This window comes from Nymphaea colorata, chromosome 1 (genome assembly GCF_008831285.2).
Source record: "Nymphaea colorata isolate Beijing-Zhang1983 chromosome 1, ASM883128v2, whole genome shotgun sequence".
Classification (NCBI taxonomy): Eukaryota; Viridiplantae; Streptophyta; class Magnoliopsida; order Nymphaeales; family Nymphaeaceae; genus Nymphaea; species Nymphaea colorata.
The window spans coordinates 36237215-36264289 of record NC_045138.2 but is presented as its reverse complement, the minus strand read 5'-3'; the positions used below and the strand labels follow the sequence as shown (position 1 = coordinate 36264289).

Below are 27075 nucleotides of genomic sequence, written 5' to 3'. Positions count from 1 at the left end.
ATAAACAAAGGATGCAGATCCCACTTAAGGGACTTCCCAATTTCTATCTTCGGCACTCCGTTCTAGATAAGCAGTGGAGTCAAGAACTGCAATGAGCAAATAGCAGGATTCTACTTTGCTGGGGCTCCTTGTTCACAGTTACCAATCTTGTAAACTGTAGCCAAACTTGAAGAAAATTTGCCACGAATTGGAAGTAAACCTCCAAGGAGCCGCTTGGCTAATGAAACAGTTATGTATTTGGTCAATGGAACAGTTACTTACTGCTAGTGTTTCATGAATCGACTCTTATTTTTGGAGCAGGTTTATGAAACAGTATGTAATATAATAGTTCTAACAACCCTTTAAGTTGCATCGCCTGACCTTCTTCTCGAATCCACATAATTGGAGTGGATAAAAAAGCTCCTTTCCAACTCAGAAATGAGGTCACATTGGCATTCACCAAGGGGCCCGGATTACGACAGGACAGGTCAATCCACTCCAGCTCACGAAGGCAAAAAAGAAGTTGCATGCCTCTTTGACGCCGCAAACAAGGTAAGCTTGCTTTCAAAACAAGCGACTCGTGGCTCTCGTTAGTTCTACCAACCCTTCGAGTTGCATGAACTTGGTTACCAAGTTTATGCTTCCTTGAAACTTTTAGCACGCTAGAACATCGCAACTCAACATTATTGCTGGCAACATGTCATGTTATCGAGCTTACTGAGTCTTTTTCTAGTGCAAAGTACATATGACTTGCCCTGAGAGGCGCAGTGCAATCCGGCAAGAAGGCCACTCATGGCTCCGAGTCTCAAATCCCTATAATCCTTGCCGCACTTGGATGCACTACAAATAGTGGCAGATGCTAACGTTGTATCGATAAGTTCACCTAGATCCCCAAGTTGACATGAGCAAAAGGAAAAGAAAAGGGTTTCAACTTCTCACTCGCGTGGTGGAGTTTTCTTCTGCTCATCCAAAATTAAGAAAAGGTACATCTGACGTGTAGGGCATACCGGCGGGATTTTGCTTTTCGATTTATGGTACTTTTTATCTTGACAATGACTTTGCTCTTTCGAAAAACCGGTGCTTTTGCATTTTTCTTTTCTTTTTTTCATTTTGTTTTTATACTGGGGTTTTATCCTTCTCCTTCTCTTCAATTGGGCAGACCGTGGGATTGGATATGCTTTAGTTTCTCTTTCCTTAGAACTTATCGACGTAAATCTTCAATTTGTTTAGTCTGAACTTTTCAGTTACTAGAAAATGCGAAATCTCGGGAGGAGTATTGCGACTTGTTCAATCGATTAAATCAATTAACACCGCTCATTAATCCATAAGAACCTACCTAATTCGGAGAAAGCAGATTTGCTTATATCTTCTACGCGTCATCTTTGTGCCGAAAATAAAACTTTAAACAATCACTTCAGCCAAAAACAAAAAACAAAGAAGAGAATATTAGCCCGACCAATTGTGTAGACTCATTCCATTAAAAGAAGACGTGAACCTGCCTCGGGTTTACAGTTGAATTATGGGGTGAAATAACTCAAGCCACTTGAGGGGCGTTCTAAAGAGGACCACAAGTACCGGAAAGGAGTGTTATCTTCAGTCGCTATCAGCTGATCCAAACCTGATCCATTTATTCAGGATAAGACATGGACCTTAAACACAGTTTCACCGTTGTGCTTCAGAGTTCAAAACTGCATCATTTTAAATACTTCCGTTAACAAGTATACACCTACAAGATCATGTTCAGCTCAAACTAACACACCAGGGTCGATGCAGACGACAAGCTCATCGCCCGCTCCTATAACCGTATATCATTTTTGAGGGACACCCGATCGACAAAACAACGCTTCTAAATTTTTGCGAATAAACTGAATCTCCCCAACAGAAACGCGTCGCCTTTGCCTTGTTAACCACGCAAAACCATGTTCCAAAAACTGATGAAAAAAACTAATTTTCACAAAATGTCAATTTCTTAGAATGCCATCTAAAGACGACTTCAATTGAACTGCTTTAACACACTTTTTATGTTGCACTTTCTATTTTCAGAATTTTCTACCTCATGAAAGATTCAGAATTGCACCAGATTCCGGGGAAACACCGAGTTCATCATGTGGAGGTGGAAGTTCTTGTTACGACCAGTCGCCCAAATACATAAATCCCACCAGTTTATTCCTTCTCCAAAGATAGAATACAAACATCACTTGTCGTCACATAGGATTCCTCATCAAAACAACAGAATCAGAAGGTTCTCCATTTGGCGGGGGAAAAAAAAACAACAGAATCAGAGGGTTCTCCATTTGGCGGGCAAAAAAAAAAACAACACTGCTTCATAAAGGACTTGAACATGCCGCTCTACTTAAAAATACACATTCAAACATTTAGGTCTACATCCAATCATATTTTCCACAGCTTGACCTACAGCAGGGCACAGATTTAAACAAGTACTCCTGAACAAACCTGCAGGCCAACACCAGTTAACAAAAATGGCTGCACATGAAATCACCGCTCCTTCCTATGAGCCTACTCTATTAGCAATGCTCTGATTCAAGGACTTCAACTGAGCATTCCATTTGTCAATTGCATAGTATTTTTTCATACCCTTTGACCTACCAAAAGAAAGCCAAACAAATTTAACGTCGTGGGATTTTAGATGTTCAATAAAAAAGAGAATACATAAGCTTGTCAGTAATGGTTCACCTGTCACCACGCTCCAATAAACGATTCACTTGGTCGATATACCCATTTATCCGATTATCCAAAATTAGTGACACAAGAAGCTGTTCCACATCCTTTTCCGGCACATTCAGCTCCTGCATGTGAAATTGCACAATAATATAAGTAGAGCCTAAAACAAGTAAACGGAGTTTATCAACTTTGACCCAAAAGAGATGTCCATTTGGAAAAATTTGGCGCCTCAAACAACAATAGATTACAGATAATCAGTGGAATCAAAGCCAGATGTCACAGTCAGCATTTTCAATATTAGAACCCAAAAAATGGAAAAAAGACTTTGGAGTACAAAGAAACCATTCGATAACATGATCGAGAAAAACCAACAGAAAGCCATCATAAATCTTGTAAATCTTGGTCAGGGGACAAGGCCAAGATGAAACTTTTAGAATCTCCACTTTTAACTTTAGAAAATCGAACCCTTCGGTAGCAACACTAACCTAATTCCGACCAAATTTATGGCATTAACTGCATCCTGGCATTACCATGTCATACTTATGCAATAGCCTACTCCAAACCTTGTGAGCTAAGACCATGAAAAATATTTGGCAGGAGACGGTGCTAGAATCCACTCAGATGCATCTCGTGCATACAAGTACAGCAAAGACTTCAAAGGTAGCTAATTTCTATCAATTAGGCACGAGGACATTCTTTAGACATGCCTTTCACCAAGCTCAGAATATCCTTGTACATAGTTCAGAATATTCTTATACATATACTTGTTATGAAATGTTGATGGCAACAAATATGTTCCATACAGTGTTGGTGTTTTGTGTGTGCCATATTTTTCACATGCAGCCAGGATGACTTCCTGACAAGTAAATACATGCCAGTCATCTTAACCTAATTGAACCCAAAATGCTTTTGCTCTAGGACTCTATAGAACTGCTGTTGAGTTTTGACGGCCACATTAGCTGTTATACCATGTCCAAAAACAGAAACATTGTTCTTGATGACAGTTGCTTTCATGAGCCTAATAAAAATGAATTTGTTAATAAAAATGCCAAAACCAGACAATAAGAATGCTTGTCTGAACAAATTCTGGACTGATAATACGGGCTTAATAAGCTTAAACAGGACTTGGGTAATGTTATTTCCAAAAGGTCCTCAAAATGACATATAAACAGATCAACAACTTTCTAATAGCTATAGAAATGGAGGGAAGGACCAACTATAATGTAAGAATCCAAGTGCGCACCACTCAATCTGACCCCCACACTGCCTCCGCCCTCCCCCCACAACCAAAAAAGACAAAAAACACACCTGACATCGATAAATAAAACATGTCATGACATTTACCTTGGATATGAAAGGAATGCGAATCCTTGTATATGGTTTGATCAGCTTAAGCAAGACCTGAGTTCTGATGTTTTTCAAAAGGTCTTCAATATAGTTCCTGATAAATGGGTCATCCATTATCGTTCTCCGATTGCTCTGAAATTTTTCATCAACAATCAGCAGATGTCAAAAAAAAAAAACAATTGGAACTTCCAAGCTGTTTCAGCTTTGGCGAACAAGAAATTCTCAACCTTGAGAATCTTCTCAAACTCAAAAATCTCATTGCGTTGATAGGCTGCTATTAGATTCGTCATTGCCAATATTTCTGGGTCATTCTTGTAACTGCAAGATAGACAAAGTCCATAAAGCACCAGGCCAGCATGGAATAAATAACTTTTCAAACATCTGGAAGGTATTCTTACGGTTTTGCCTCTTGCCCATCAAAAGGGTTCACTTCAGACTCCATTAGCATGTTCGCCAGGACCAAATACCTATGGTTGATCGGTAGCACCATTCAGGAACCTATATTAGAAAATTGCGAGAAAAGAAAACCTCAAGCATTATCAGACCATTGACAGAGCTTTCTTCAGGAGTTGAAACATACTTTAAGCACTGAATGCGCCGGTGATTCCCAGCCTCGTCATAATTCCTGAAAGCTTCAAAAAAATCTGTTGCAGCTTCAGCCCATTGACGTTCGGCCATATGCATTTTCCCTCCACATTCATGAATAATTCCCATTATCCGAGGATGAGGTATTGCAGACTTAATTGAAAGTGCTTTCTGATATAGTTGCTGCAAAGATTATACAGCTCAGACATTTGGAGTAGATGCATATGTAAGCTGCTTCTTTTTTGTTCATTTTAAGCAACGCAATTGTGTTATCTATTCTTGGAATGTAAAAAATATATAGTCAATGAGTATCAACAACATGTTCAACTTTTCCTGTTTAGTAACTGTACATCATCATAATTCAACTTAATTTAGATGATGATCCAAAAGCAAAAGCAAAACCAAGCATAGATTGATGGTTGGGTTCAACTTAAAAAACCACTACAATCTGCGAGTTTAAGAAGACGATCCAAAGTCAACTCAGGATACAATATAGACTATTGAAAGAGCCACACTGCATTTGAACCTTCTTGTATGAGTTCAGATCCAATAGAGACACCAGTTGGGAAGGCCCCCAGAGTTAAGCTACTTTTGGAATCTTGGATCAAAATAAGATTAAACTAGAAATGGCCAATCAGCTTGAATCTTCATAACTCAACCCATAACAAGCCATATGGAAAATCTAGATTCATCATACTCATTTGATCTAATGAGTCCCAAGTGAACTAAAACCACATGCATTTGAGTTGTATATATAAACTGCACCATATAGTTGGTAACTCAACAATTGATGATTTTCTTCCATTCACCATTCAATAGTATTGATGAACATTGCTACCAATAAAACATTATTATACAACAAAAAAGAAAATTAACAGACCCAATCATGTGACAATTGTTTGTCATTACCCACATGCATCTGTGTGCATGCATGCACACAAACACACACATGCAAACAGAGAGAAAGAGAGAGAGAGAGAGAGAGAGGTTCACACATACTCAATATAAAAATAAGCCGCAAAAGATGCTTTAGAAAATATGAACAAGGCAAAATTCTCAAATTATTTTCGAGGCATGGATTTCCAAAACATAAAAATCTTTACAACTACCAACAAGAGCTTATTGCTAGCAAGATACAATGACAAACAAAACTGTATAAGCAACATCAAGTGTCTGTTTCGAGAATCTCTAAAATCAAATACTTCTAAAACTCCACTGAATTTATCAGCTCAGCAAAGTAATCCAAAAATGTATCATTATTTAGAGTAAGAATATTTTTACATGAAAATTGGCAATTGTCAATTGAAATTTGCTAAGGTGGTGTTGCAATCATGTGGAAAAAAAAAATTATTCCCATGAGAACTTCAGGAGATTCTCTTTTCTTGTGTAACTGTATAGATTCCACATTAACTTGTTCTAGTTTTTCTGTTTTCTATGTCCTTTCCTTAATTATATGAAATTAGGCTTCAACGTATTACCAAAAAAAATAAAAAAATGTTACAGACCTGTACCTAGTGCTGCTAAATATAATTTGGATGCAACAAACACTAATATTGTTAGTTACTCCCTAATTCTAGTTAATGCAATACTATTTATACAAGGACTCAGGCATAATTTTTGAAAACCACTTTGTAGGAAAGGAATGAAGCTCTACCTTAAGCTTTTTGTTGTTTTTTGTCTCGGTATACATCTGGATTTCTATAGCATAGACCTCCAGAAGTTGTGTGCCTTTCTTCTGGTCATCACTACCATCTTCTTTTCGGCAGGATTTATGCAGCTCTTTCAATATCTATGGTGAAAAAGTATCATTAAAGCAGAGCTAAGAAAGAAATCAAGCCATTCAATTCAATGATGTGATTCCTTACCTTGTTCATACGCCCATACTCACCCATATCAAACCAAATCTTGCAAAGCTTAAGATTTGTCTTAAACCAAAGTCTCTGCAGTAAACACAGCAGAGAATATCTCGTAAGATTGTCCGCTGAAATGACAAACATATGCCAAGTTCAGGTTATAATTCAACCTCATTCTTTGCCTCTTCAAGGGCCCTCAAAGTTGTTTGGTAAAACTCTTGCAAAAGCCCAAAGTTCTGGCTTGCTGATCCAGAAACATAATCCATTATGTTGTTTATGCACTTCTCACTGTAATTCCGGGTCACAGCTGATTTGATATATGTTAGCATCTCCCTGTATGCATCCATCATCTCCTTATATCTTCCCAACCGATAGTAGAGCTTCACAGTTTGCTTAAGAGCTTTAAATCCCCTGAAGATATGCAAACCATCTAAGTACACAGTGATACATTTTTAAAAAAATAAAACATGCATAGTAAACCTTAAACTAAGACTTGGATTTGATTATGATCCACCAGTAATACAAAGGTCAGATAAAACAACCAAAAGGTTAAAGGTTCCATAAGCAATCAGCCACGAAGGATATCAGGTAAGCGGAGATGCACAACCCCAACAAAACATAGAACAAATTCGCTGGCGTGGACATGCACAAAAATGAAATGTTACAGTCAAAATCTCTTTGGAACAAGAATGCAAGTCAGCACTGGCTTAAAAAATTATTATTTTTCTCCCTTTTCTCATTATCCAAGGTCTAGTATAAGCAAATAGCAGTTCATAAGGGCTTTGTATGAGCTTAGCAAGCAGCAATTTGTAAACATTACTAGAAGAGTAATTATCTAAAAAGAGTATAACTGAACATTCGCTATATTGACAATAGATAAGTTACATAATGCAACCCAGGCAACCTATGCTTAATAAAGTACAGCATCATTTTATTGATGGAAATGAATCCCAAACATAGAATACTTCAAGTAGGCTTTCCGAATTTCAGAATAGCACTCTTAGGAATGACATGAAAAAGAAAGTCAGATGAGGAACATCCTACACAATATGATAATTAACTAAATTACCAGTTAAAACATTTTATGGAATCTCTGTTGCATGATTGCATCTAAGTTTCTAACATGCAGCTTTAGATTCTATTAGTTGAGTCTAACTGTATAAAGTATAAACTCTAACCATGTGGTGTTCATGCCCAACCAGCCATATAATGAATTCATAAATTAACCAAGCATTAGTTTCAAGCATAGATAAGTACCACTCTGCTTTTTCTGGCTCCATCTGAACCACCTCAGCAAATCCAGAAAGAGCTCCCTCAGGATCAGTTTCAACTAAGCCTGAAAAACAATGTAATTATGACCCTCTCTCCAAGGAATGAGGAGAAAAACAGGATACAATGTGATAATAGAAAAGAAAGATAGTGCAACACATGAATAACAAATCATCATTATTGTTTCATGAACATGTCATGTCTTGATGATTTGCCATGAGACATCACCACAAACAAAGACAGGAAAGCAGGCACACAGAGAAAAAGAACACAATAGCAACTGAAAAAGAAATGGAAAAAATAATCTAAGCCAAGCCATAGAAACAGTTAAATCCAAGGAAAAGGTTGGATGGTCACACACATGGTGAAGCCCTTTATACCCCACATCAATCCTTTTACGTCTATGATAAATGCGAAAGAGGCCAAAAATAAATGTGTACACTATTTGGATGCCGAAAGAATCAAAGACAAAGTAGTATCGTCCTCGGGAAAATATCAGCGAGGTTTTATTGGTGAAATTGTTTTTATCGAGAAAAATTCAGGAAAATCTCTGGAAAAATAAAAGATCATAAAAATTTTGAAAAAATAAAATAAATGAGAAACTAATAATCCCCAAAAAAAAAGCAATAAAGTCACCAAAAAATTGTGTGAACTGTGAGATACTCATTTTTGGCGAGATTTTCCCAATATTTTTGTTTTACTTTTTTTCTCATAAATATCATGAGATTTTCGAAAATCTTGCAATATCTGTGACAGTGAGACAACCACATCTTCTTATTCTTCACCATCTGCAGTATAGGTTTTTCATAATATAACTTTGACCCTTTAAATCCTTTTATCTGATCGTTAATTTTATAATTACATATGACAAGCAATTACATAGTACTGCTTATAATTGAAGTTTATTATTTCAAATACACCCTTTTTCTTTTAGCGCCCTCTATCTCTAGAGCATCAATATTCCTATCCCTTGAAAGAAAGACGTGCTAAGCTGCTGGAAAGTACAAATGTAGCCGTTACTGTCAACCATGTCACATTTTGACTCGACAAAGAACAAGCAGGCTAATCAGAACAAATTCAATATACCGACACAGATGGGCACTCTTCATAGGACACTCAGTCAAAAACCTTTTCCTGAAAAGGCACATGCTATTTTTACTAAAGACGTTACCGATTCAGGAAATTCATGCACTAATTGCTAGATTGCAACTGAGCATCTCTAGGCTTGACCCCTAACAGCCTAGATGTGGCACTCTTTGCGTGGAGCAACCGTAGTTAACAAACAAGTATATTTCCAGAAAGCGCATGAATATGCGATTGCCTACAAACAAAATGTACAAAGTAACTTTTCCAATTGCTTACTCAATGGTACAAAAATGGACGGTATGGAACACTATATGGACCTTTAAAAGTATGATTTTAATCCCCATACAAAAATATCTTTAACCTTCTGTGGAGGCATCACTTATAGAAGTTGAAGGTCAATTTCCGAAACGAGAACCTCTGAAGCAGGTTCAATCTTAAGTAAAAGATAAAATATTCAATACCAACTAATCAAATACAAAGAAGACGGGCAATGAGATATTAAAATGCTTATGTCCTATTTTCTTCAATTTCACATTTTCTCCAAAAAAAATCCCATTTTAAAGTGTCACCGCGGGATCCTTGACGGGTATAAATACGTGAAGATAAAATGGATCATAACATAATTTATGGCAGTGGCGTAATGGTTAGTGAATAAACTAACCTCATAAATCAACTGTACTGACAACAATGAAAATACGGAATTTACCCTTGGAATTATAATACTGATTCTCAATATCGACATCCTGCTCCTCCGGCTCCTCTTCCGAATATTCGAATCCGTAATCCTCCATATCAGCATCTGAAGAGGTGTACAAATAGTTTCAATTCTTAACATATCACACCAACAACGAAACAAGTCAGGTACAGAGAAAAGAAACAAGGCAAGCGCTTAAAACAACGTGCACTACTAAAACGAATCAAACAGAAACATCAAAAAATCATGAAAGTGAGAGAGAGAGAGAAATGGGAGCGAGTACTGCAGCGATAGCCCAAAATTCTTATTTATTCAAGTAAGTCCACATAGAGAAGCAACAAATTCTAAACCAGAAACAAAAAAGGAAAATCTCACATCACGAGATACATTAGCCATTAGTTCTTAAACATGAATTACAAGAGCCCTAGAATATCGGGGCTTCATACAGGATAAAGGGCCAACACCAACGGATGAAACCCTTAAACTTTGTAGGAAAGCAATGCTAATCGAAAGGACGAAAACCTTACCAGAACCCATGTTTGGTAAACTTCTCCCCGCCTCCGAAACGAATCAACGCAAGCGGAATCGCACTTTGAGAACAATGAGACAACGAGAAGGACGATCGCCGGGGCTACAAATACCAGCGCGAACAAGAAAGAAAAAACTGCACTCCCCCTCTTTCGCCTGAACTCTCCCGCTTTCTCTCAGACGGGGACCAGACGAACTGATCCTAAACCCTCTCTCTCTCTCTTCCCCCCACAATGTTCTACACGACGAGCGGAGTAAAGGGCGGTGAAGGAAATTTTCGGAAGAGTCCCCTCTACCTACATAATTTCTCAAAAACGCGGGAAATTACAACTTTTCGCTCTTTGGTGAGGCGTCCTATTACAAACCTAATGTTGTAAATAAGTTGACCCTCACAATTCCAACAAACCAACCTTTAATATAAATGAGAGTGTAACACACGTCTAAGTGCATAGTATAGTCGAGACAACTTTTTCCTTTAATTATTACTTTGTTCATAAGATCACACTAGTGCGTTCTCTTAGTAGAACGACTCAAACAAAGGTAATTTGATCTCAAATTCATCTTATTTTTATATTTATCATCGATGTATGCTTGTATGTTCGACAATATAAAAGCAATATGAGCATTTAACCATGAAAGACATTGGGAATTATATGCATGGATACAACTTCAATCTTCCAGTCGTGGGCAGTGATCATAGATATTAAACCCCTGATGTTTGACCAATTTACTAACTTTCACGACTCAGTGGGCCGTTTGATTACTTGTGATTTAAAATTTATGGATCTTGTGTGGATGGGACATCATATGCTTTTGCAGATGTGGTAAAAGATTTGTGTTGTAGATCTGACCTGCAATCTACATTTGAAATCCTTGGTTGTGTTTTAGATTTGTGTTTTAGATCTGACCTGCAATCTACATTTTGCATTCAGAAAATGTCTCGTTTAGGTTGTGTTTCAGTTTCGCACGAATCTCAGAATCCCCTTTTGAGAGGATCTAAAATTAATGGCAACTTAACATACTATGGATTTCAGCATTAGTGGATCTCAAATCCATGTGTTACATTGTAACAAGTGCAGAATCGAGGTGGACCTCATAATCATGGAACTAAGATCTGCAGTGATCTCAAATCATGCTTAAGATTGTATGAGAAAGGGTCTAATCTTAGCTCTCAAGCCCCAGTGATTGAAATCCGTGGCAATTAAACACTCCCCAAGTGCTGTGTTGCCCTACAAAATAGAAAGTTTTAGATTTTATTATTCACACAAAAGATATATAATCACATATGTGTAAGAGTATTCGATAAATGGAAGTTATCTTACTTGGAGCCGGAGCCAAAAGAGCCAGACAGTTTGGTAGGCCCACGATGATGGCTAAGACCAAGGGTGGCGAGGAAAATAGGTTACTGGTAAGTCGTCTGAGCATTGGGGCTGGCCCGACACCCGAAACCTAAGCTCGAGTCCAACATCGGGCTCAAGCCCGGCCCGATTACATTTATAAAATATATATTTTAATATAAAATAATATATAAATATTAAAAAACGTTATAAAATATTGTAAAATATATATTAAAAAACAATATGGTTCCAAGTGGGGCCAGATATCTGACGATTCAACCTGATGCCCAACCAACCTTAGCGACGGGCCCCTTATGCTCTCAATTAGGATTTTTTTATTAGTACTAAGCCATGAATGGGCTTTTCTTATTATTGCTCACGCGACAAGTAAAAGCTGGGCCAATTCAATACAAAATTCTGAAATTGCAATATGATGGAAAGCTCCACATGATCAAGTATTTTTATCATATACTTTCTTAGATCACTTAGCTCTTACGTCCATGAACAAATCTCCCAGGTTCAAAGGCAGAAGCCACCATTAACATGGAGTCGGTGCCCTTGCTCAAGCCTAGTGCGGAGCATAAAGAGCCCAGCTGCTCAAGCTCGATTCCTCTAAGTTCGACTCGGTTATTAAATTGGTCGACTTTGACTTAAAAGCCCAACTCACTTAATTCAAGGAATCGAGCTTGCTTCATTTAAAGCTCAAGTCGGGTAAATTAAAACATGTATTCATTAATTTAAATCCTTTCTAATAATATAACATCATTGATGTATCTGTGCCTTTTTTTGACGATTTTTTAAAAAATAAGTATCAACACGAGCTGAGCGAGCCACACACGAGTTAGCTCGACTCAAGTTGGAATCTGTTTGTATTGGATCCGATTGAATAAATGAGTTTGGATCCCAGCTGGCAACGGGACAAGTACGGGTTTTCAGTCTGGAGTCCATGACCCATCACCGACCCGACCCGTTTAAGATCAAAAGCGAGGGACAATTAGCACCGAGTGATAAGATCAACAAATAACCGCCTTCGCCGTCACGGAAAAGGGAAATTATCTGATGGCATGACAATTTGACTATAATTTGAGAACATGGCTACAATGTTCGTATAATTTGTAAATTAAGGATTCGCCCTTGACTATAATCTTTATATTTTATAATTTTACATGATTTCTTTTAGCAGAAAAGTTTGAGATGGCTTAACAAGTCTACTCATGATAAGCAAGTGGATAGACTATTTTTAGAGAGTTGGGCAGCAAGGTAGAGTGTTTCATACCTCATCACTTATATTTATGAACTTTGTATAACTCATTGACTCTTTTAACACTAAAAATGCATTTGAAATATCAAAGATGGATAGAAAGAAGGTTAATAAATTAAAGGCGTCAGATGAATAACGTATAATTCATTGACTTCGTCGACACAAGCAATTGGTTAGCATTAATAACACGCTTTAAAAATTGTAAGGCCAATATGGAGACCTGCATTAGAGGCAGTGTCTGCTGCTAATTAATTGAAAAGAAAAAAAAACTGGTTTTATAGCTGAGCCCTTCATCTGGAAATTTTTAAATATTAGTGATTGTTGTTAAATAAGTAAGTGTAGATGGTGCCGATCTGAAAAGTGCCTTAATTTTAAAATCAAGAGAGAGAATCAAAAGAGAGAGAGAGAGAGAAAGGGAGGGGGAAAGAGAAGAGAGTGGAGTGGAGAGTGAAACCCTCGAACCCCTCTCTCTCTCTCTCTCTCCGAAGCTTCTTTCCGGCAGGTTCTTTTCCACTCTCCTCATTGACCATCTCCTGCTGCGTAAGTACTATCTATTGTCTATTAACGATTTTTTCGCAGCGAGAACGCCTTCCTATTTCTTCCTTCCTTGCGATCTCTTTCGGGAGCCCTAAATCTTTGTAATCGTCGTTTTATTGTTCCATAGGGTGATGGAATTTGATTTGCCGGAGGGATGCGGGTGATTTGAGTTCCGGTGGAGTTTGAGATGTTGCTTTTGTCGTGTCGTCGTTGAGGTTTTGTTTTTAATACGTATGCTGGATTTCGTGATGAAACCCTAGCCTTTTGTCCTTCGATTTCAGAAGAAAATGTTGTCGATTTTGGAAGAACGAAATTTTTTCGTCGGGAAAATTAAAACCTTTGCTACGAGAAAATGTAATTTAAAGAGATTGGAAAATTGAGAAAACCATTATTAATGTTTGTGCATTACATGCATTAAATGCTGCGAAACGCCGTACGCAGAAGCTGCAGAACGAAAATAATTTAGCGCGTTATTTTTTACAAGAGCTTCGATATGTTGCTTGTTTTTATCTTTAAATGTATCCTGTAAACGTCCGGAACTGGATCATCTTCACGCAGCGGTGATCCTGTGAATTTGCCTTTCAACACAGTAGAGATAACTATTTTCTGATACATCAACCTTTGGGACATTGGCTGTTTGGATTTCGCCTTTTGTTGGGATGTGAGTCTAAAAACTATCTCTTTCTCTTATTTTATCTTTCTGTAGCTCCATGATCAGAATTCGGATGAAGTGAATTGGGAGTGCGGGTCTAAACAACGATGACGTCAGGTGATTCTTTTTGTGTTACTCAATCCTTAGGCATTAAGTTTGCCTTTTCATTGTATTACGTTTGCCTCTTTGACATAGGAAGGCTGACTTTTTACTTGATAATTGAAGTTTTAGTTATTGGCTGTGCGTGTGTGTTCGCATGTCAACTACACAAATGAGCATGCCCTCTATCAGGAAAAACGTGGGGATATGAAAGCTTATGTATTATCACTAAAATACAATTTTATCACATTAGTATTTTTTTGACAATGTTTTTTTTTTTTTTCAAAAAGAGAAGATACCGTGAAAATATCGCGTTCTCCTTTTCCGGGTGTTAAGATATGAAGTCAAATTTTGGTTAAATCTACTAATTTATTGTGTTCTTCAGATGAGATGTTTAGCAATTCTCTCGCTATCAGAACAGCCTTCGTATTTTATATTATTGCTATTCTGAAAGTAACTAAACTTGTATAAATTTTCTCCAATTGAGCTCTGAGCTACTGCAAATTCAACTGCCATGACTTCCAAATATTGGAAATGGATTTGAAATGGGACGTGGTTGCACTTTGCTCGTCAAAGGTTATCAACTGTTTAATGATCATAAAACGTAATGAGTAGAACAAATATTGCTATTTTTGAGCTTAGAGTCCAAGGGGTTGCACGTTAGAATAAGGGTGTGTACTTAAAGTTTCAACAATTGGTGTCATAAGCCCGCTCTGTCTTTCCCTCTCTCTGTGGTTTGATATTTTTGGAAGGTTTGGACTTATTGTTTACACTTAGTTTTTCTACATTATAAGGATTGAACCGTAGATTGCCCGACAAAAATGATTTAAAGGAAAATATGTGAAAAAAATTTAGTAAATTTACAAATCAGTTCAGGGTACTTGTTTCAGAGAAATGATGTGATAGCAGTATAGCTGTTGGTTTTAAAAAACTTATCCTGTCTCTTTTCCTTTCTTTTCGTGGTAAATCCTGTGTCAGACTCTGCATTTGAAAGAGTCATACTTCATAGGCCTGCATGGCGTGATTCAACCCCTTGCATGGGTAAATGGTTGTGCCATACGATGTGAACATTCTGTGACATGCATACCATGCCTTGTGACATCAGTTAGTATTCCCTCGCATGATAATGTTGTTTGTTTCGTTCTTTCTTCCTCTAAATGATGCGTATTGGAGACTGGAGTAAATATTACTTCTGTTTTAGTGAATCTGTTCTACTTTCGATTTATAAAGCAAACAAAAGATAAAAGTCTGTAGCTGGGGTTAGGCTGGTCCTTACCAGATGACAAGAAGGATCATCTATATAAACCACTATCTGAAGGAAATTGGTCTAGGTTTGTTTATAATCTTTGTGTACTTTATTATCAAGCTTGTCTAGGATTAAATATGAAAGAGAAATATGAGAATGAAAATGCTTATATGATAAAATATTTAATTCATATATTATATGTAATAATAAGCATAAAACGGAAAACTTGAAAGAAATTGGATGATTAGATTTAAAGTCTAAAGACATATCTTTTATTAGAGTGACAAATTGAAGGAATTCAGAGAACCTTGCATCGGAAGGAATTTAGGAATCAGTTTTTGCAACTTTTTCTTTTCAATGCTGAATACTAGATGCTTGTTAAAATTTTATTGTATAGTTGAAGTCAATATTTGAACAATTGTCAGTTAAGGCTCTTGTCAATCTTATATCCTGGATATTACCCTTTGTTTAATTATAATTATCTTTATTTAATGTATTTATTGATGATTTATAATTATCTTCATTCAGTATGGTTCTTATTACTTTGTACTTTTGACATATTCTTCTGCAGTATATAATATATATACATATTTCGTGCACATATATGTCCATATATTTAATATATATGTATTTGTGTAATTTAATAATGTATGCCTATGTATGGAGTTTATGGTTTTACATGCAAAGACATAACCAAGTACCTTTCATGTTGTTGCCTGTTGGCAAATGAAAAGGTTCTCAGCTGCTTTGCTGTCCTTTATCTAGCTTGTCTTCTTTAGTCTCCTTCATTTATGATTGTTGAGTTTAAACTTTAAAGTGGTGCTCTTCTATTTATGGTTTCATGTTTTTTTATTGTAGAATCAAGCATCATTTCATAAATCTATCATTTTTTACTTTCAAATACTTGCATTTGTATGATTATGCAAAGGAAACTGAGTTTTGATGCGACTGCAGGGGAATCCTCTGAACGGACATCTGGATCTGAAACGCACAAGCCTGGTGCACCAACAGGAAGCAAGTCTCGTTCTTCACTTTCTTTGGCAAAAGAGTTTATCAGGAGACTTGCTGAACCTGAATGCCTGACAGAGAAACTGTTGGATTGGTTCCCATCAATTTCAGAGTATTCAAACAATAAAAGGATTGTGCCCTTTGAGTTACAGGAGCTCCAGAAATTTGATTATGCATTGGAAGGTGTTTCTTTTCAGCAGCTCATTCGAATGCCAAATGCTGTTTACGCTTCAACTTCAGATGCTGTAGAAGCAAAGGCATATCTTGCACTTGAAGACTTCCTGTATGCAGCTGCCAAGGGATTGTGGGAGACATTCTGGGATAAGGATGGGCCTATGCCATTTTTGGTAGGAAGTTTGCATAGTTCAACTTCTAGATTCTATCCTGCAGAAAAAGTTATTGCTAATGGAAAAGCTGGAGGGCTTTGTGCGACTGCTTTACTTGTCAATAATGGTCGCCATTCATATGGTAAATGGGAAGAGATTCTCGAAGTAGCATTGCTGAGGTCTGACGTAGCAAGCCTCTCATCGAAGAGTGATCGTCAACCTTCTCCTTCTGTCCTTGGTGAAGCATTGTTCTTTGCTGTTCGTGTGCTGTTGTCTAGAAACCTAAGCAGATATAATCTTCTCTGTGATTCTAACTTTGTGTACGTTCTGATTGTGGATTCCCAGTATGGGGGAGTGGTTAAATTGGAAGGAGATGTACGCACAATGGAGGTTGATGTAAATAATGTTTATGAATGTGCGGCTGATTGGATAATAAACCATTCCCGCGTCATGGTTTCTTCTGTTGACCGAATCTGGAATAAGCTTGGTAATGCCAACTGGGGGGACGTTGGGACATTACAGGTACTGCATGCTACTTACCATACTATTATGTTAACCACAGGAACGCCAAAGAAAACATTTGCAGATTTGGCTGGAATTCATGTTTCTCGTCTTCAAAAGCGAAGAAATGAGAGGCAATTAGTTGAGATACGAGTCAACGGTAGTAGTTCAACTTCAGCACCGCCCCTGCAACAAAGTTATTCATCAGAAATTGTTGAAGTGAGGGATGAATTGGTTGAAGTAGAACCTCAGGTGTCCTTTAGCCTAGAAGTTGGATCCATTCTGTGGATGGAAGATTCTAATTGGAAGAAGGGTTTTCAGATCAACGAGGCATTACGAAGTGATGATGTTCCAATATACAGCTCAACCTCTCTTGATGAGCCCGGGAAATTGCTCTTGCTTTATGTTGGTTCTCATCCATCTCGGTTAGGACCTTCATGGGAGGAAATGAACTTATGGTATCAGGTCCAGAGACAGACCAAGATTCTCACCGTAATGAGGCAGAAGGGTCTCTCAAGCAAATACCTGCCCCAGCTTGTTGCATCTGGAAGAATAGTGCACCCAGGTCAGTGCTCGAAGAGTGGCACCAATGATCGCTGTAATCACCCCTGGTGTGGAACCCCGATCCTTGCCATGTATCCAGTTGGTGAATTTGTATCCAGCATGGTGAAGAGGGTCGAGCTCACCCCTGAGGAGGTGCTCAGGTTGTCCCATGATTGCCTATCTGCTATCCATGCAGCTAGCACTGCTGGAATCCGGCACGGAGACATTTGCCCAGAAAACATAATCTGTGTTAGCTCCGGAGCAAAGTGCCATTTTGTTTTGGTTGGATGGGGCCGTGCTGTCTTAGAAGATAAAGACAAGACAGCCACAAATCTTCACTATTCTTCAAGTTATGCCCTTCAGGAAGGGAAGCTGTGTCCATCTTCGGATGCAGAGAGTCTCGTCTACCTACTCTTTTTCTTGTGTGGAGGCTTGCTTCCTGAATTAGACTCTGTCGAGGCTGCATTGCAGTGGAGAGAGTCAGCTTGGTCTAAACGTTTGATCCAACAGAAGCTTGGTCACATTTCCACCGTGTTAAAAGCGTTTGCGGATTACATTGACAGCCTCTGCGGCACCCCATACCCTGTGGACTACGAGATATGGTTGAGAAGGTTGAGCAGGTCCCTACAAGTTGAAAGCCACGGAAAGGAAGTTTTACAGATGAATGGCAGGGCAGAGTCATCTGGAGCAACTGCAAGCGCATCCTTTTCCTGAAAGCTGGAGATAGTTAATACGATGGCTTTTCGGAAAGCCATCTAAACATAAACACCCTGTTTTTTCTTGTGAGCTTTTTTTTTTTCTCTGATTGCTTGTGTACAGTCTCCTGTAAGATGGGGGATTAGAAAATCACCTACTTTTACTGCCGATAGGTAGTGTATATTTGTATCAAAGTCAATTGTGAGAAAGGTTGCAAATAAATTAGAGTCCCATATATGGTTGGTGGTTTCCTGGTTTTGGAACATCTTTGGCTGGGTTTCTGAACGTTTAGTTGCATCGACATGAATCACGTACTGGCAGTGCTGCTGTCGTATTTCTTTAGGTTTCTCAGCTGCATGAGTGCGGCTGTTAGAGAGATAGAGAGACTATGCGAGCTGGCAGATCAGGTCGGAGGGTATGTGACGTATAAAAGACTTGACATTCTGTTCCAATTCCAAAGCTGGAAATCAGGTATAAGGCTCCACAAAGTTGTGCTCGACGGACTCGAAGACCTTATTGGCGGCTCAAAGCCTGACCTCTGCTTAGTTATCGGGCTGAACTCGACTATCAACTTCATACACGTTGTGTACTCGGTTAAACCCTCAACTCGATAAGGGAGCGTTTCGGCGATATGCTAAGAGTTTTTGAAAGGAGTTATCAGTATTGTGCTAAGAGTATGCCAGCATCACAAAATGTATCTACGGAGCTGATATGGTACGGGTCTCTAATACCGGACTCGGGTCAGTTTGGTCCGACGAGTTTCTTTTATCGAACTGGTTCACAGGTCAAATAATCATGCCAAGCTCGATCAGTCATGGGCCAAATACTCAATTACTCATCCGAGCCCACCCTTAACCATCGTCACAGGTGTTTCACCTACGTGCCTCTCCTTGCAGGGGCGACTATGAAACATCAAAACGGAAAGAAAATTGACATAATAAACAAGAATTAAAACACAAAAATGAGAGAATTATTTGGTTAAATTTACGGTTTTACAATATAACAAAAATGTGACAATGGAGTAATTCAACTATTCTTGGTCCCTAGCGTCCTCATTCTTGGTCGCTAGGTCCCGTCCATCGGCACACTCGGGACCGAGTCGGATGATGGCACGTTGGGTAATTTTAACAAAGATAGGGGCTCAATCGAGAAGGCAACCTATGCTCGTTTTGTACATGTTAGCTCCCTCCATATTTCCGATCTGCTTTTACCTTTTGCTCTTTCTCATCGTTTTGGTTTCTTGAAGACGAAGTTTTTTCAGAGAGAGAGAGAGATGAGTAGCATCGGAACGGGTTATGATCTCTCTGTGACTACCTTCTCCCCCGACGGTCGAGTCTTCCAGATAGAGTACGCTGCCAAGGCCGTCGACAACAGCGGGTGCCTCTCTCTCTCTCTCTCTCTCTCTCTCTCTCTCTCGCACACGCACACGCACGCGCACACGCACACACATTCATTTGGGTCCCAAGAAAAATGTCGCAATCGCGATATCCCGGCATGATTGATGGCTTTCCTTTTGGTGAATTTGCGATAAGACGCAGGGGGGAGGATATTTCAAAAAGATCTTCATTTTATTTCGTTTTCCTCGAGTTCGATATCTGCCTTTGGAAAATTTAAACAATAAAATGCCAGTGTCATAGACATCGGAGAACTTTGCAATTGCAGCATGGTGGCGTGCTGAAAAAAAAGAAGGCAGGAACGGGCCAAAGCCAATCTTAACTTGAGAAATAGCTCTCTATTTTCCCTCCATTGCCTAAAATTCGTAAATGGATGGGATCAGTCTCGTCTTTTTGCGAACGGGAACAGCGTCTTTCTGCTACTGGGTTCAGTTTTGAGCTTCTTGATTTTTCTGTTTTGGGTCTTCACTTCTGTTTCCTGGGTTTCGTTTCGCCTGATTGCTGTAATATCAATGATTAAGTCTATTGACTTCATACTGGTTAGTGTCGCTGAACAACAGGACTTTGATTCGTAATAATCGGTTTCATTTCCCTTAGTCATAGTTGTGTAGGGTTTCATATTTCTATTCCCTGTCTAATGATTCAACTTTTGGCAATGAAATTTTTGATATGTAGGACGGTAGTTGGGATCAAGTGCAAGGATGGGATTGTCTTGGTAAGACCTTTTACTCTTGGTATACTCTTTCTGTTGTAGCTTTCTGTTGACTGTTGAGACTTGCGTGGTTGGTTAGCTGGCGTATGTCTTGCTCGTGATCGTGTCTCATCAATTCAAGCTCAGGTTATTAATTTTTCTTGGTATACCTTTTCTGACCAGGGCGTTGAGAAACTCATAACATCAAAAATGATGTTGGAAGGATGCAATCGGCGAATCCATTCTGTTCACCGCCACTCTGGCGTGGTACTCTACAGACAGTTTGCCTTTATGTGCTTTGCAGCTTTGTTGTCGTGGTTAATGAATTTTCAATTTTTTTACAGTGATTGGTTGGGTGTTTTTTAGCTGTTCTGGATTTGTATCTCCTTGTTTGGCAAATTTCAATGTTTTTATGGTTCGTCATTTGACTTTATCACTTTAGGTTGATAATGTTTGTTTGGTCATTCATGTAAATCTTTTTGGCAATTGGGTACAGGCTGTGGCTGGATTGGCAGCTGATGGGAGGCAGATTGTTGCTCGAGCCAAGTCTGAAGCAACTAGCTACTCGAAGTATATTCTTGAATTTACTGTTTCTCGATGGATGAACTAGCGGTCCTTTAAATTATTCATTCCTGTCAATTTGCATCGTTCTATTTGGGTGGAAACTATAATGAAGAATGTCTCATCTGCAATTTTGTCTTTTCCGGTAGATGTGTTCCAATTTCTGTTGTTATTTCCCTTTTTTTCATCCTTCATTGTGTTCCGTTTTCTCCTGATTAAAAGAGAAAAAGAAAAATAAGCGAATAATGTTATAAACTCTTCTTTCATATTTGGGGTTCTGGGGTACACCTGAAAGGTTCTATTACATAACTTTTCATTTGATGAGATATAGATGTACAAATTAGTTCTATTACATAACTTTTCATTTGATGAGATATAGATGTACAAATTAGTTCTATTACATAACTTTTCATTTGATGAGATATAGATGTACAAATTATACTTCTGCCTTCTTCTTCTTAATATACAGTGGCTTTTATACCATTGCAGTATCTATGGGGAACCTATCCCTGTTAAAGAACTTGCAGACCGTATTGCTAGTTATGTGCACTTGTGCACACTCTACTGGTGGCTAAGGTTGGTTAATTTCTTCTAACAGTTCTTCTTTTTTGCTGGATATGGTGAAGCATGATTGTACTTTCCTTCATTTATTTCCTCATAATTCTTATTTATAGTTTATCATCGATACAGGCCATTTGGTTGTGGGATAATTCTTGGGGGGTATGACAGAGATGGGCCACAGCTATACATCGTTGAGCCATCAGGAGTTTCCTACGTGCGTTTGTATCCCTTTGTAAACTGTGAAGTGCCGGTTGCAATGGCCAAAAAGCCCATTTAACTTTTTTCCAAATTGCCTTCATTTTCTTCTCGAAAAGCAAGCTTATAAATTTGTGTTATACGAATATAATTGCAGAGGTACTATGGAGCGGCAATTGGGAAGGGTCGGCAAGCTGCCAAAACGTATGCTTCTTGCTTAAGCTGCTTAAATTTAAATATGCAAATGCTAGTGCACGTGGAAGCACACGCGCAGATATTTGCCTTCTGTACCATTTGCATTGTCATGTTAAAGGCAGTGGCATTGACATGGTTAAGTTGTTTGTATGGCAGAGAGATCGAAAAGTTGAAGCTTTCTGAAATGACATGTAGGGAAGGAATTATTGAAGTTGCTAAAATGTAAGTTCCTTTGTGCATTTTTTCCTTCGTTTTTTACTGTAATTAGACAATGCGTGGAACACCAATTTTGTCTCTGTCCTGATTGTGAACCTTCTTATTATTCTCAATTACGGTACTTGGTCGGATCCATTCTTGTGTGTCTTTAAAGTTTTCGGCAATAGATCAGTGGCACAACATTCTCCCTCTTTTGGTTGGGGGTCTGATGGTTTGCTTAAAGCGCCTTGGTACATTTGTTTGTCCAATCAATATATGCCTGTGTAATATAGAACATGCACTGGAATATCGACTAGAACTTTTCATGCATGCTTAATGGTTATTGAAATTTGAAAGGTTAAGAAACGGTTTTCTCAGAAACTAATTGTCAAATCAAATATGCAAATAGTTTTTGTGTCCCCACAAGGCAGTTACCTCCAAAGTCGTCTTCAAAAGGTTTAAAGGTTAGGATGAATAAACTTAAAAGTACAATTTCTGTTTTTGCAGTTTCAACCAGAATCTTAAGCCATGTAGTTTTGAATTAAACGTTTTCCTTAGTTATTGGCTGGTTTCAGAAAAATTTTATTTTTCATGATTGCAGTATATACAGTGTCCATGATGAGGCAAAGGACAAAGCTTTTGAACTAGAACTGAGTTGGATATGCGAGGAGTCAAATCGGGAACATCAAAAGGTAATAAAAATTAGTTGGACAACGGAATATGAGGTTGTTGGCAATTGATAGTGTTACGATTGTTCGAGCATCTATGTTAAATGCATACGTGTTCTTAACCATAGCAATTTGTTCGAGAAGTTTGACTTGACTGTTTTAAACTTTTCAGGTTCCTGCTGACCTTCTAGAACAGGCAAAATCGGCTGCTGAGGCTGCCCAAGAGGACATGGATGCTGACTAATCCCGTTTGATCCCCTTATATCCCGTTTGATCCCCTTGTTTTCTTCTTTTCGGAAGCTAATATAGGATCCCATGTAGCCTAAGCAACAGTTCTCATAAGCGAAGAATTTTTAAGTTGTGATGTGACCTTAAGGAAAAAATATTTGAGTGGCATAATTTCATTTTTCATATCGGTTCCTGTCACCTATTGGATGATGACTAAGAACCTAGGCCGACCCAAAGGGTCGGCGTAATAGGGATAGACCAGGCAACGGCTCTCGGGCGGGCAGTTGAGGCTTGACTCTCATGAATTCCGTCCTTTGTTGGGTAGCCGAAGCAAGGTGTATCTCTTGGTTGGGAAGTTGCACTCAAGTGGTTTGCCTGCTACCGCTACGAGGGTTTGAGCCTTGATTCGCTTGAGAGGGGAAAAAAGGAAAACTCAAAACAAGGAAACGTTCTCTTAACCATTTGGCTTTCTTGGACTTTATCACCATGTGTTTATTTTGCCTCTGTATGGTAATGAAAGCATGATCTTAAGAAAAAAAGGAGGCCATATAACACATGAGACTTTGATTTACACTGCATGGTTTATAAAAAAAAAACGCCCCTCATGTAGAAAGCCTTTTGCTATTGAAATTTGTGTGTCCTCCTAGACAGGATTCTGCTCGATGAGTCCAGACGACGAGGGATGGGGACGGATACCATGAACTGTGGCCGCTTCTCCTGCTTGCGGCCGTTCTGGATGAGCCACCTGAACGCCCATGCTGCTAAGATGGTCGCCTGAATAGGTGCAATCCAGTAAACGAGTAGGTGTTGCCTCGCAGTTTGGTTGCCTAGGACGAACGCCCAGCCTGCTGCCTGTTACCAGTTTATTACCATGCACTCTTTCAGACAATCATTCTCGCGACAGAAATACCCAACAACAATTTGTTCTTTGTACTCTTTCATTCTCCTGCTTTCTTGATGCCGATAAAATCAGAAGGATCAGGTCCTTGATCTATGGCTGCGTTTGATGACCTGAATAACTTCTCTTCTGAAGAGAAACCACTGAAGTATAAACTGGGACTCTAGGGGGGTCCAATTGTCTCCCCTTGCTTCTTACACTATGATGTACAGAAGTTTTAAAAAGATCGAAATCTAGGATTCTTGGGATATTGTAAAGCGAAAGGCTGTTACTCACCGAGGCAGGGTTCATTATTCCTCCAGTTAGGTCCGAGCCCAGGATGCGGAGAGTGAGCCTGGACATGCTGTGGATCCATGTCTTGACGATGAAGTCATTGGGGTCGTATCTCGTGAGTGCGAGCGAGACGGACGCGATTCCAAAGGCAAGAAACCCTTCTGTGAGTGCCCCTTGAGCAATGCCGACCTTCAGTGGATCACTGTAGGTGAACTCAGGGAGGATGAGGGTGACTAAGGCGGCCCCGACAATGGAGCCACATACCTGAGATATATACAAATCCAACAAAATAATTTGCAAATAATTCCACCTCTTAATCATTGTTAAATTCTCCATAGCAACGTTTAAAAAGGAGAATTCTATTTTAGTTTGTTTGCAAATTATATAGGAAAACCGTCATATTTATAGAATTAGAGTTTATATTGATTTTGAAAACATTATGATGTTATTTTGTTTTCTTTTGTAAATTGTAATGCATGAACTTTATTGTCCATATTTATACGCATTTTAGAATTTAAATCTGACAATCCTTTATCAAGATGTGTATGTCGTCTGGTCAGCACCGTGGTGACCAGAACAGATCCAGATGAAAAACTAGAATATTAATTGATGGGAAGCAAAATTCACCTTCATCCAAAGTAAAAAAAAAAAATGTCATTGTAATTATTATAAAAAGTTTATGAAAACAAAATTTCAAAGTGTAACAATGGGAATAAGTCACCGAGAGTGTCAACAGAACGGCTATTTTGAGTGGAAGAAGCGTCGACTTCTTATAATATAAAGAGAGATTGGAAGAGGAGGAGAGAGAAAAGTAATTGAAGTGCAACGGAAGCAAGACTCTTGGTGGGAGCTTTGGCTTGTCGAGATTGGGGTGAATGCTGAAGCTTCCTCCCTTCCCTTCATCCTCTTCCCTTCATCCTCTTAAGGTTTAAGATTGCTTTCTATTATTTATATAAGTACAAAGTAGTAGCATAGTGAGAAATCAAAACAAAAATTGGTCACCTATCGGCCCTCACCCACCATTACAAACCTCCTTAGAGATATTGGGTTCACCCCTCACTCGTTTGGAACTTAATTGGGAGGAGAAGATCTTTCTTCTTGAAATATGTCAAATATAAAACTAAATCTAGAAATATAATTTTGAAGACACGAAGAAATACATAAGCAGCAGTACGCCATATTTTCAGAAAATTTGGCAATATTTTGAAATATATCATTTTTATATATGGCAGAGCAGAACGTCTGCAACAAACTACCTCCCACATACCACCACCAAGCTGCAGAATGTCTGCAACACAGTACCTCCCACATACCACCACCAACATGCAGAACGTCTGCAACACATACCTCCCACATACCACCACCAATCTGAATTTGCCTTTGTTTTTTTCTCTATGAGAGGGAGAGAGAGAAGGAGAAGAGTTGTTCATACTTGAGCAGGAATTCTGGCTAGAACGGTGAAGGAGAGGTCATTAAAGTCATCGGAGACGGACCTCACCAACAGGGTCAGCGGGTTGCCGCATCCACCACCGGTGACCCTCCCCACCCATGCGGATAAGAATAGCGAGCCCACGTAGAGCGAAACCTTCACCACCTCCCCCGCCACGGTGCCGTCACCGAACCCGTGCACCAGCAGCCTCGTGAGGGCCCCCGACCATGCCCACATGAGCGACATCCCGAAATCCCATGCTGCCAAACGGGCTCTGATCTCCATAGCCATGGGACTGGAAGGGAGGGTGGCGCCGTGCTGCAGCCGCCGCCGCCGCCGCCGCTGCATTGAAGGGCAAACCTGGAAATAGGAAAAGAAGGGGAGTCCCGGACGTAGAAAAACCGTCCTCTCCGGATGTTACTCCCTTATTAGATTCTTTGTCAGTGGTTGCGAACGGGTAGGTCACCATCTCTGTCTTGACATCTGAATGGACTCAAGTGCCCTTGTCTCGAGATCACAGTATCCACGGAGTGCTGTAACTTCGCTCGATTTCTAGATTACATTCACTTTCTCATTTCCCTTGCACCTTGGTTCCTGCTCTTCTTTCCATCATTCCATACTGTATGAAACATTCAGCTTCTAGTTCTAGCCTCATGAATCAAGCACAGTGAAATTTTCTGCTCAGCAACCTGTCTCACTTATCCCAATTCACCTTGTCATCATGTCCAGGCATTTTTCATATAGATGTCATTTGCCTGAGATAAATTTATCTCAGACTACTTATCTTCTGCATGCAAGCACGCCCTAAAGGGAAGGTTTACTCTCTTATATTATTATTTTTTTATGACACTCTTGATTTAGTTGTTTTCTTCCTCATAGCTTGTATATCAAGCTTAGCTTTCTGGATAATGTCGGCAGTTGGTGCATATTTTCATGACGTTGGATTCAGCACAGGGCGACAAATGAAGCCTTCAGCTATGCTCCTAACCATATATCTACTGTTTTTTTTAAGTTTAGTTGGTGTTTGATAAATAATGAACTCGCCATATGGCTTGGTGCGAAACAATTTGGCCATAACGAAGATATTTATATTAAAACAAATAAAGAAAGTTTGACTAAAATAATTTAAGTTGATTTTTGCAAAAAAATGATATTATTAACAACACTGTACACGCTGAAATGTAACTAAAAGACAGGTTTGCTGATGCCACAAACAATTAACAATCACCAGGAACATCGGATGTTTTCTGTACTCGAGTCACTATATTCGATCTTTAGTTGCAAGAGGTTCCGTCTTCCACTCGGACTTGCAATTCAAAAACAATTAGAGAAATATGAAAATACTAAGTCATGGTCTTTCTTTAAACGAAAAATTGGCAAGTTGAGCCAAAGAAGTACCAGATTATGCCCAAAAGATATACCTGTATCGTGCTGTTGAACTGTTGACCTCCTTTAATCAAATAGCTGCAGAGTTGCATGAAGGCTGTCTTGGGTCATTATAATTTTCATTTGATTCCTGAGAAATGTTTGTTGGAGGACATAGGCTCTTTCGAGTTGA

General features: G+C 38.9%; 4 protein-coding genes across 7 annotated transcripts; 2 read left to right on the top strand and 2 right to left on the bottom strand.

Moving 5' to 3' along the window:
* Positions 1-2200: 2200 nt before the first annotated feature.
* LOC116254702 (COP9 signalosome complex subunit 2) lies at positions 2201-10266 on the bottom strand. 2 transcript variants are annotated; one of them, XM_050076536.1, is made up of 12 exons: positions 10023-10266; positions 9508-9628; positions 7704-7782; positions 6617-6857; positions 6459-6533; positions 6248-6382; positions 4589-4776; positions 4407-4475; positions 4236-4326; positions 4006-4140; positions 2674-2786; positions 2201-2582 (listed from the first exon to the last, which is right to left on the bottom strand). In XM_050076536.1, the coding sequence occupies exons 2-12, from the start codon at positions 9590-9592 to the stop codon at positions 2489-2491; spliced, it is 1305 nt and encodes a 434-aa protein (XP_049932493.1). In that variant the 5' UTR covers positions 9593-9628; positions 10023-10266; the 3' UTR covers positions 2201-2488. The 2 variants fall into 2 exon arrangements, with proteins under 2 accessions (XP_049932493.1, XP_031486109.1); XM_031630249.2 differs by having other exon boundaries at positions 9508-9600; positions 10023-10265.
* Positions 10267-13027: 2761 nt separating this feature from the next.
* On the top strand, positions 13028-18466 carry LOC116254677 (uncharacterized). 2 transcript variants are annotated; one of them, XM_031630225.2, is made up of 4 exons: positions 13028-13161; positions 13286-13373; positions 13865-13927; positions 16110-18466. In XM_031630225.2, the coding sequence occupies exons 3-4, from the start codon at positions 13918-13920 to the stop codon at positions 18245-18247; spliced, it is 2148 nt and encodes a 715-aa protein (XP_031486085.1). In that variant the 5' UTR covers positions 13028-13161; positions 13286-13373; positions 13865-13917; the 3' UTR covers positions 18248-18466. The 2 variants fall into 2 exon arrangements, with proteins under 2 accessions (XP_031486085.1, XP_031486078.1); XM_031630218.2 differs by lacking the exon at positions 13286-13373.
* A 960-nt stretch (positions 18467-19426) lies between these two features.
* On the top strand, positions 19427-23100 carry LOC116254712 (proteasome subunit alpha type-3-like). The gene is made up of 10 exons (XM_031630260.2): positions 19427-19606; positions 20299-20338; positions 20498-20581; positions 20811-20884; positions 21365-21451; positions 21566-21650; positions 21789-21835; positions 21983-22048; positions 22623-22713; positions 22862-23100. Exons 1-10 carry the CDS (start codon positions 19503-19505, stop codon positions 22931-22933), a joined length of 750 nt encoding a protein of 249 aa, XP_031486120.1. The 5' UTR covers positions 19427-19502; the 3' UTR covers positions 22934-23100.
* Positions 23101-23442: 342 nt separating this feature from the next.
* Positions 23443-25825, bottom strand: LOC116245973 (probable aquaporin SIP2-1). 2 transcript variants are annotated; one of them, XM_031617624.2, is made up of 3 exons: positions 25521-25825; positions 24092-24352; positions 23443-23769 (listed from the first exon to the last, which is right to left on the bottom strand). In XM_031617624.2, the coding sequence occupies exons 1-3, from the start codon at positions 25806-25808 to the stop codon at positions 23539-23541; spliced, it is 780 nt and encodes a 259-aa protein (XP_031473484.2). In that variant the 5' UTR covers positions 25809-25825; the 3' UTR covers positions 23443-23538. The 2 variants fall into 2 exon arrangements, with proteins under 2 accessions (XP_031473484.2, XP_031473485.2); XM_031617625.2 differs by having other exon boundaries at positions 25587-25825.
* Between the last annotated feature and the right edge of the window lie 1250 nt (positions 25826-27075).

Excerpts from the sequence above, each read along its gene's own strand:
- LOC116254702 (XM_031630249.2), bottom strand. Across the intron at positions 4,777-6,247 it reads AAAACAACAAAAAGCTTAAG|CAACTATATCAGAAAGCACT; the intron begins GTAGAGCTTCAT and ends TAATCTTTGCAG. Across the intron at positions 2,583-2,673 it reads TTATTGGAGCGTGGTGACAG|GTCAAAGGGTATGAAAAAAT; the intron begins GTGAACCATTAC and ends TTCTTTTGGTAG.
- LOC116254712 (XM_031630260.2), top strand. The coding sequence starts at position 19,503 with ATGAGTAGCATCGGAACGGGTTATGATCTCTCTGTGACTACCTTCTCC. Across the intron at positions 21,452-21,565 it reads ACACTCTACTGGTGGCTAAG|GCCATTTGGTTGTGGGATAA; the intron begins GTTGGTTAATTT and ends TCATCGATACAG. Across the intron at positions 22,049-22,622 it reads ATTATTGAAGTTGCTAAAAT|TATATACAGTGTCCATGATG; the intron begins GTAAGTTCCTTT and ends TCATGATTGCAG.
- LOC116245973 (XM_031617624.2), bottom strand. The coding sequence starts at position 25,808 with ATGGCTATGGAGATCAGAGCCCGTTTGGCAGCATGGGATTTCGGGATG. Across the intron at positions 24,353-25,520 it reads TAGCCAGAATTCCTGCTCAA|GTATGTGGCTCCATTGTCGG; the intron begins GTATGAACAACT and ends TATATATCTCAG. Across the intron at positions 23,770-24,091 it reads GAATAATGAACCCTGCCTCG|GCAGCAGGCTGGGCGTTCGT; the intron begins GTGAGTAACAGC and ends AACTGGTAACAG.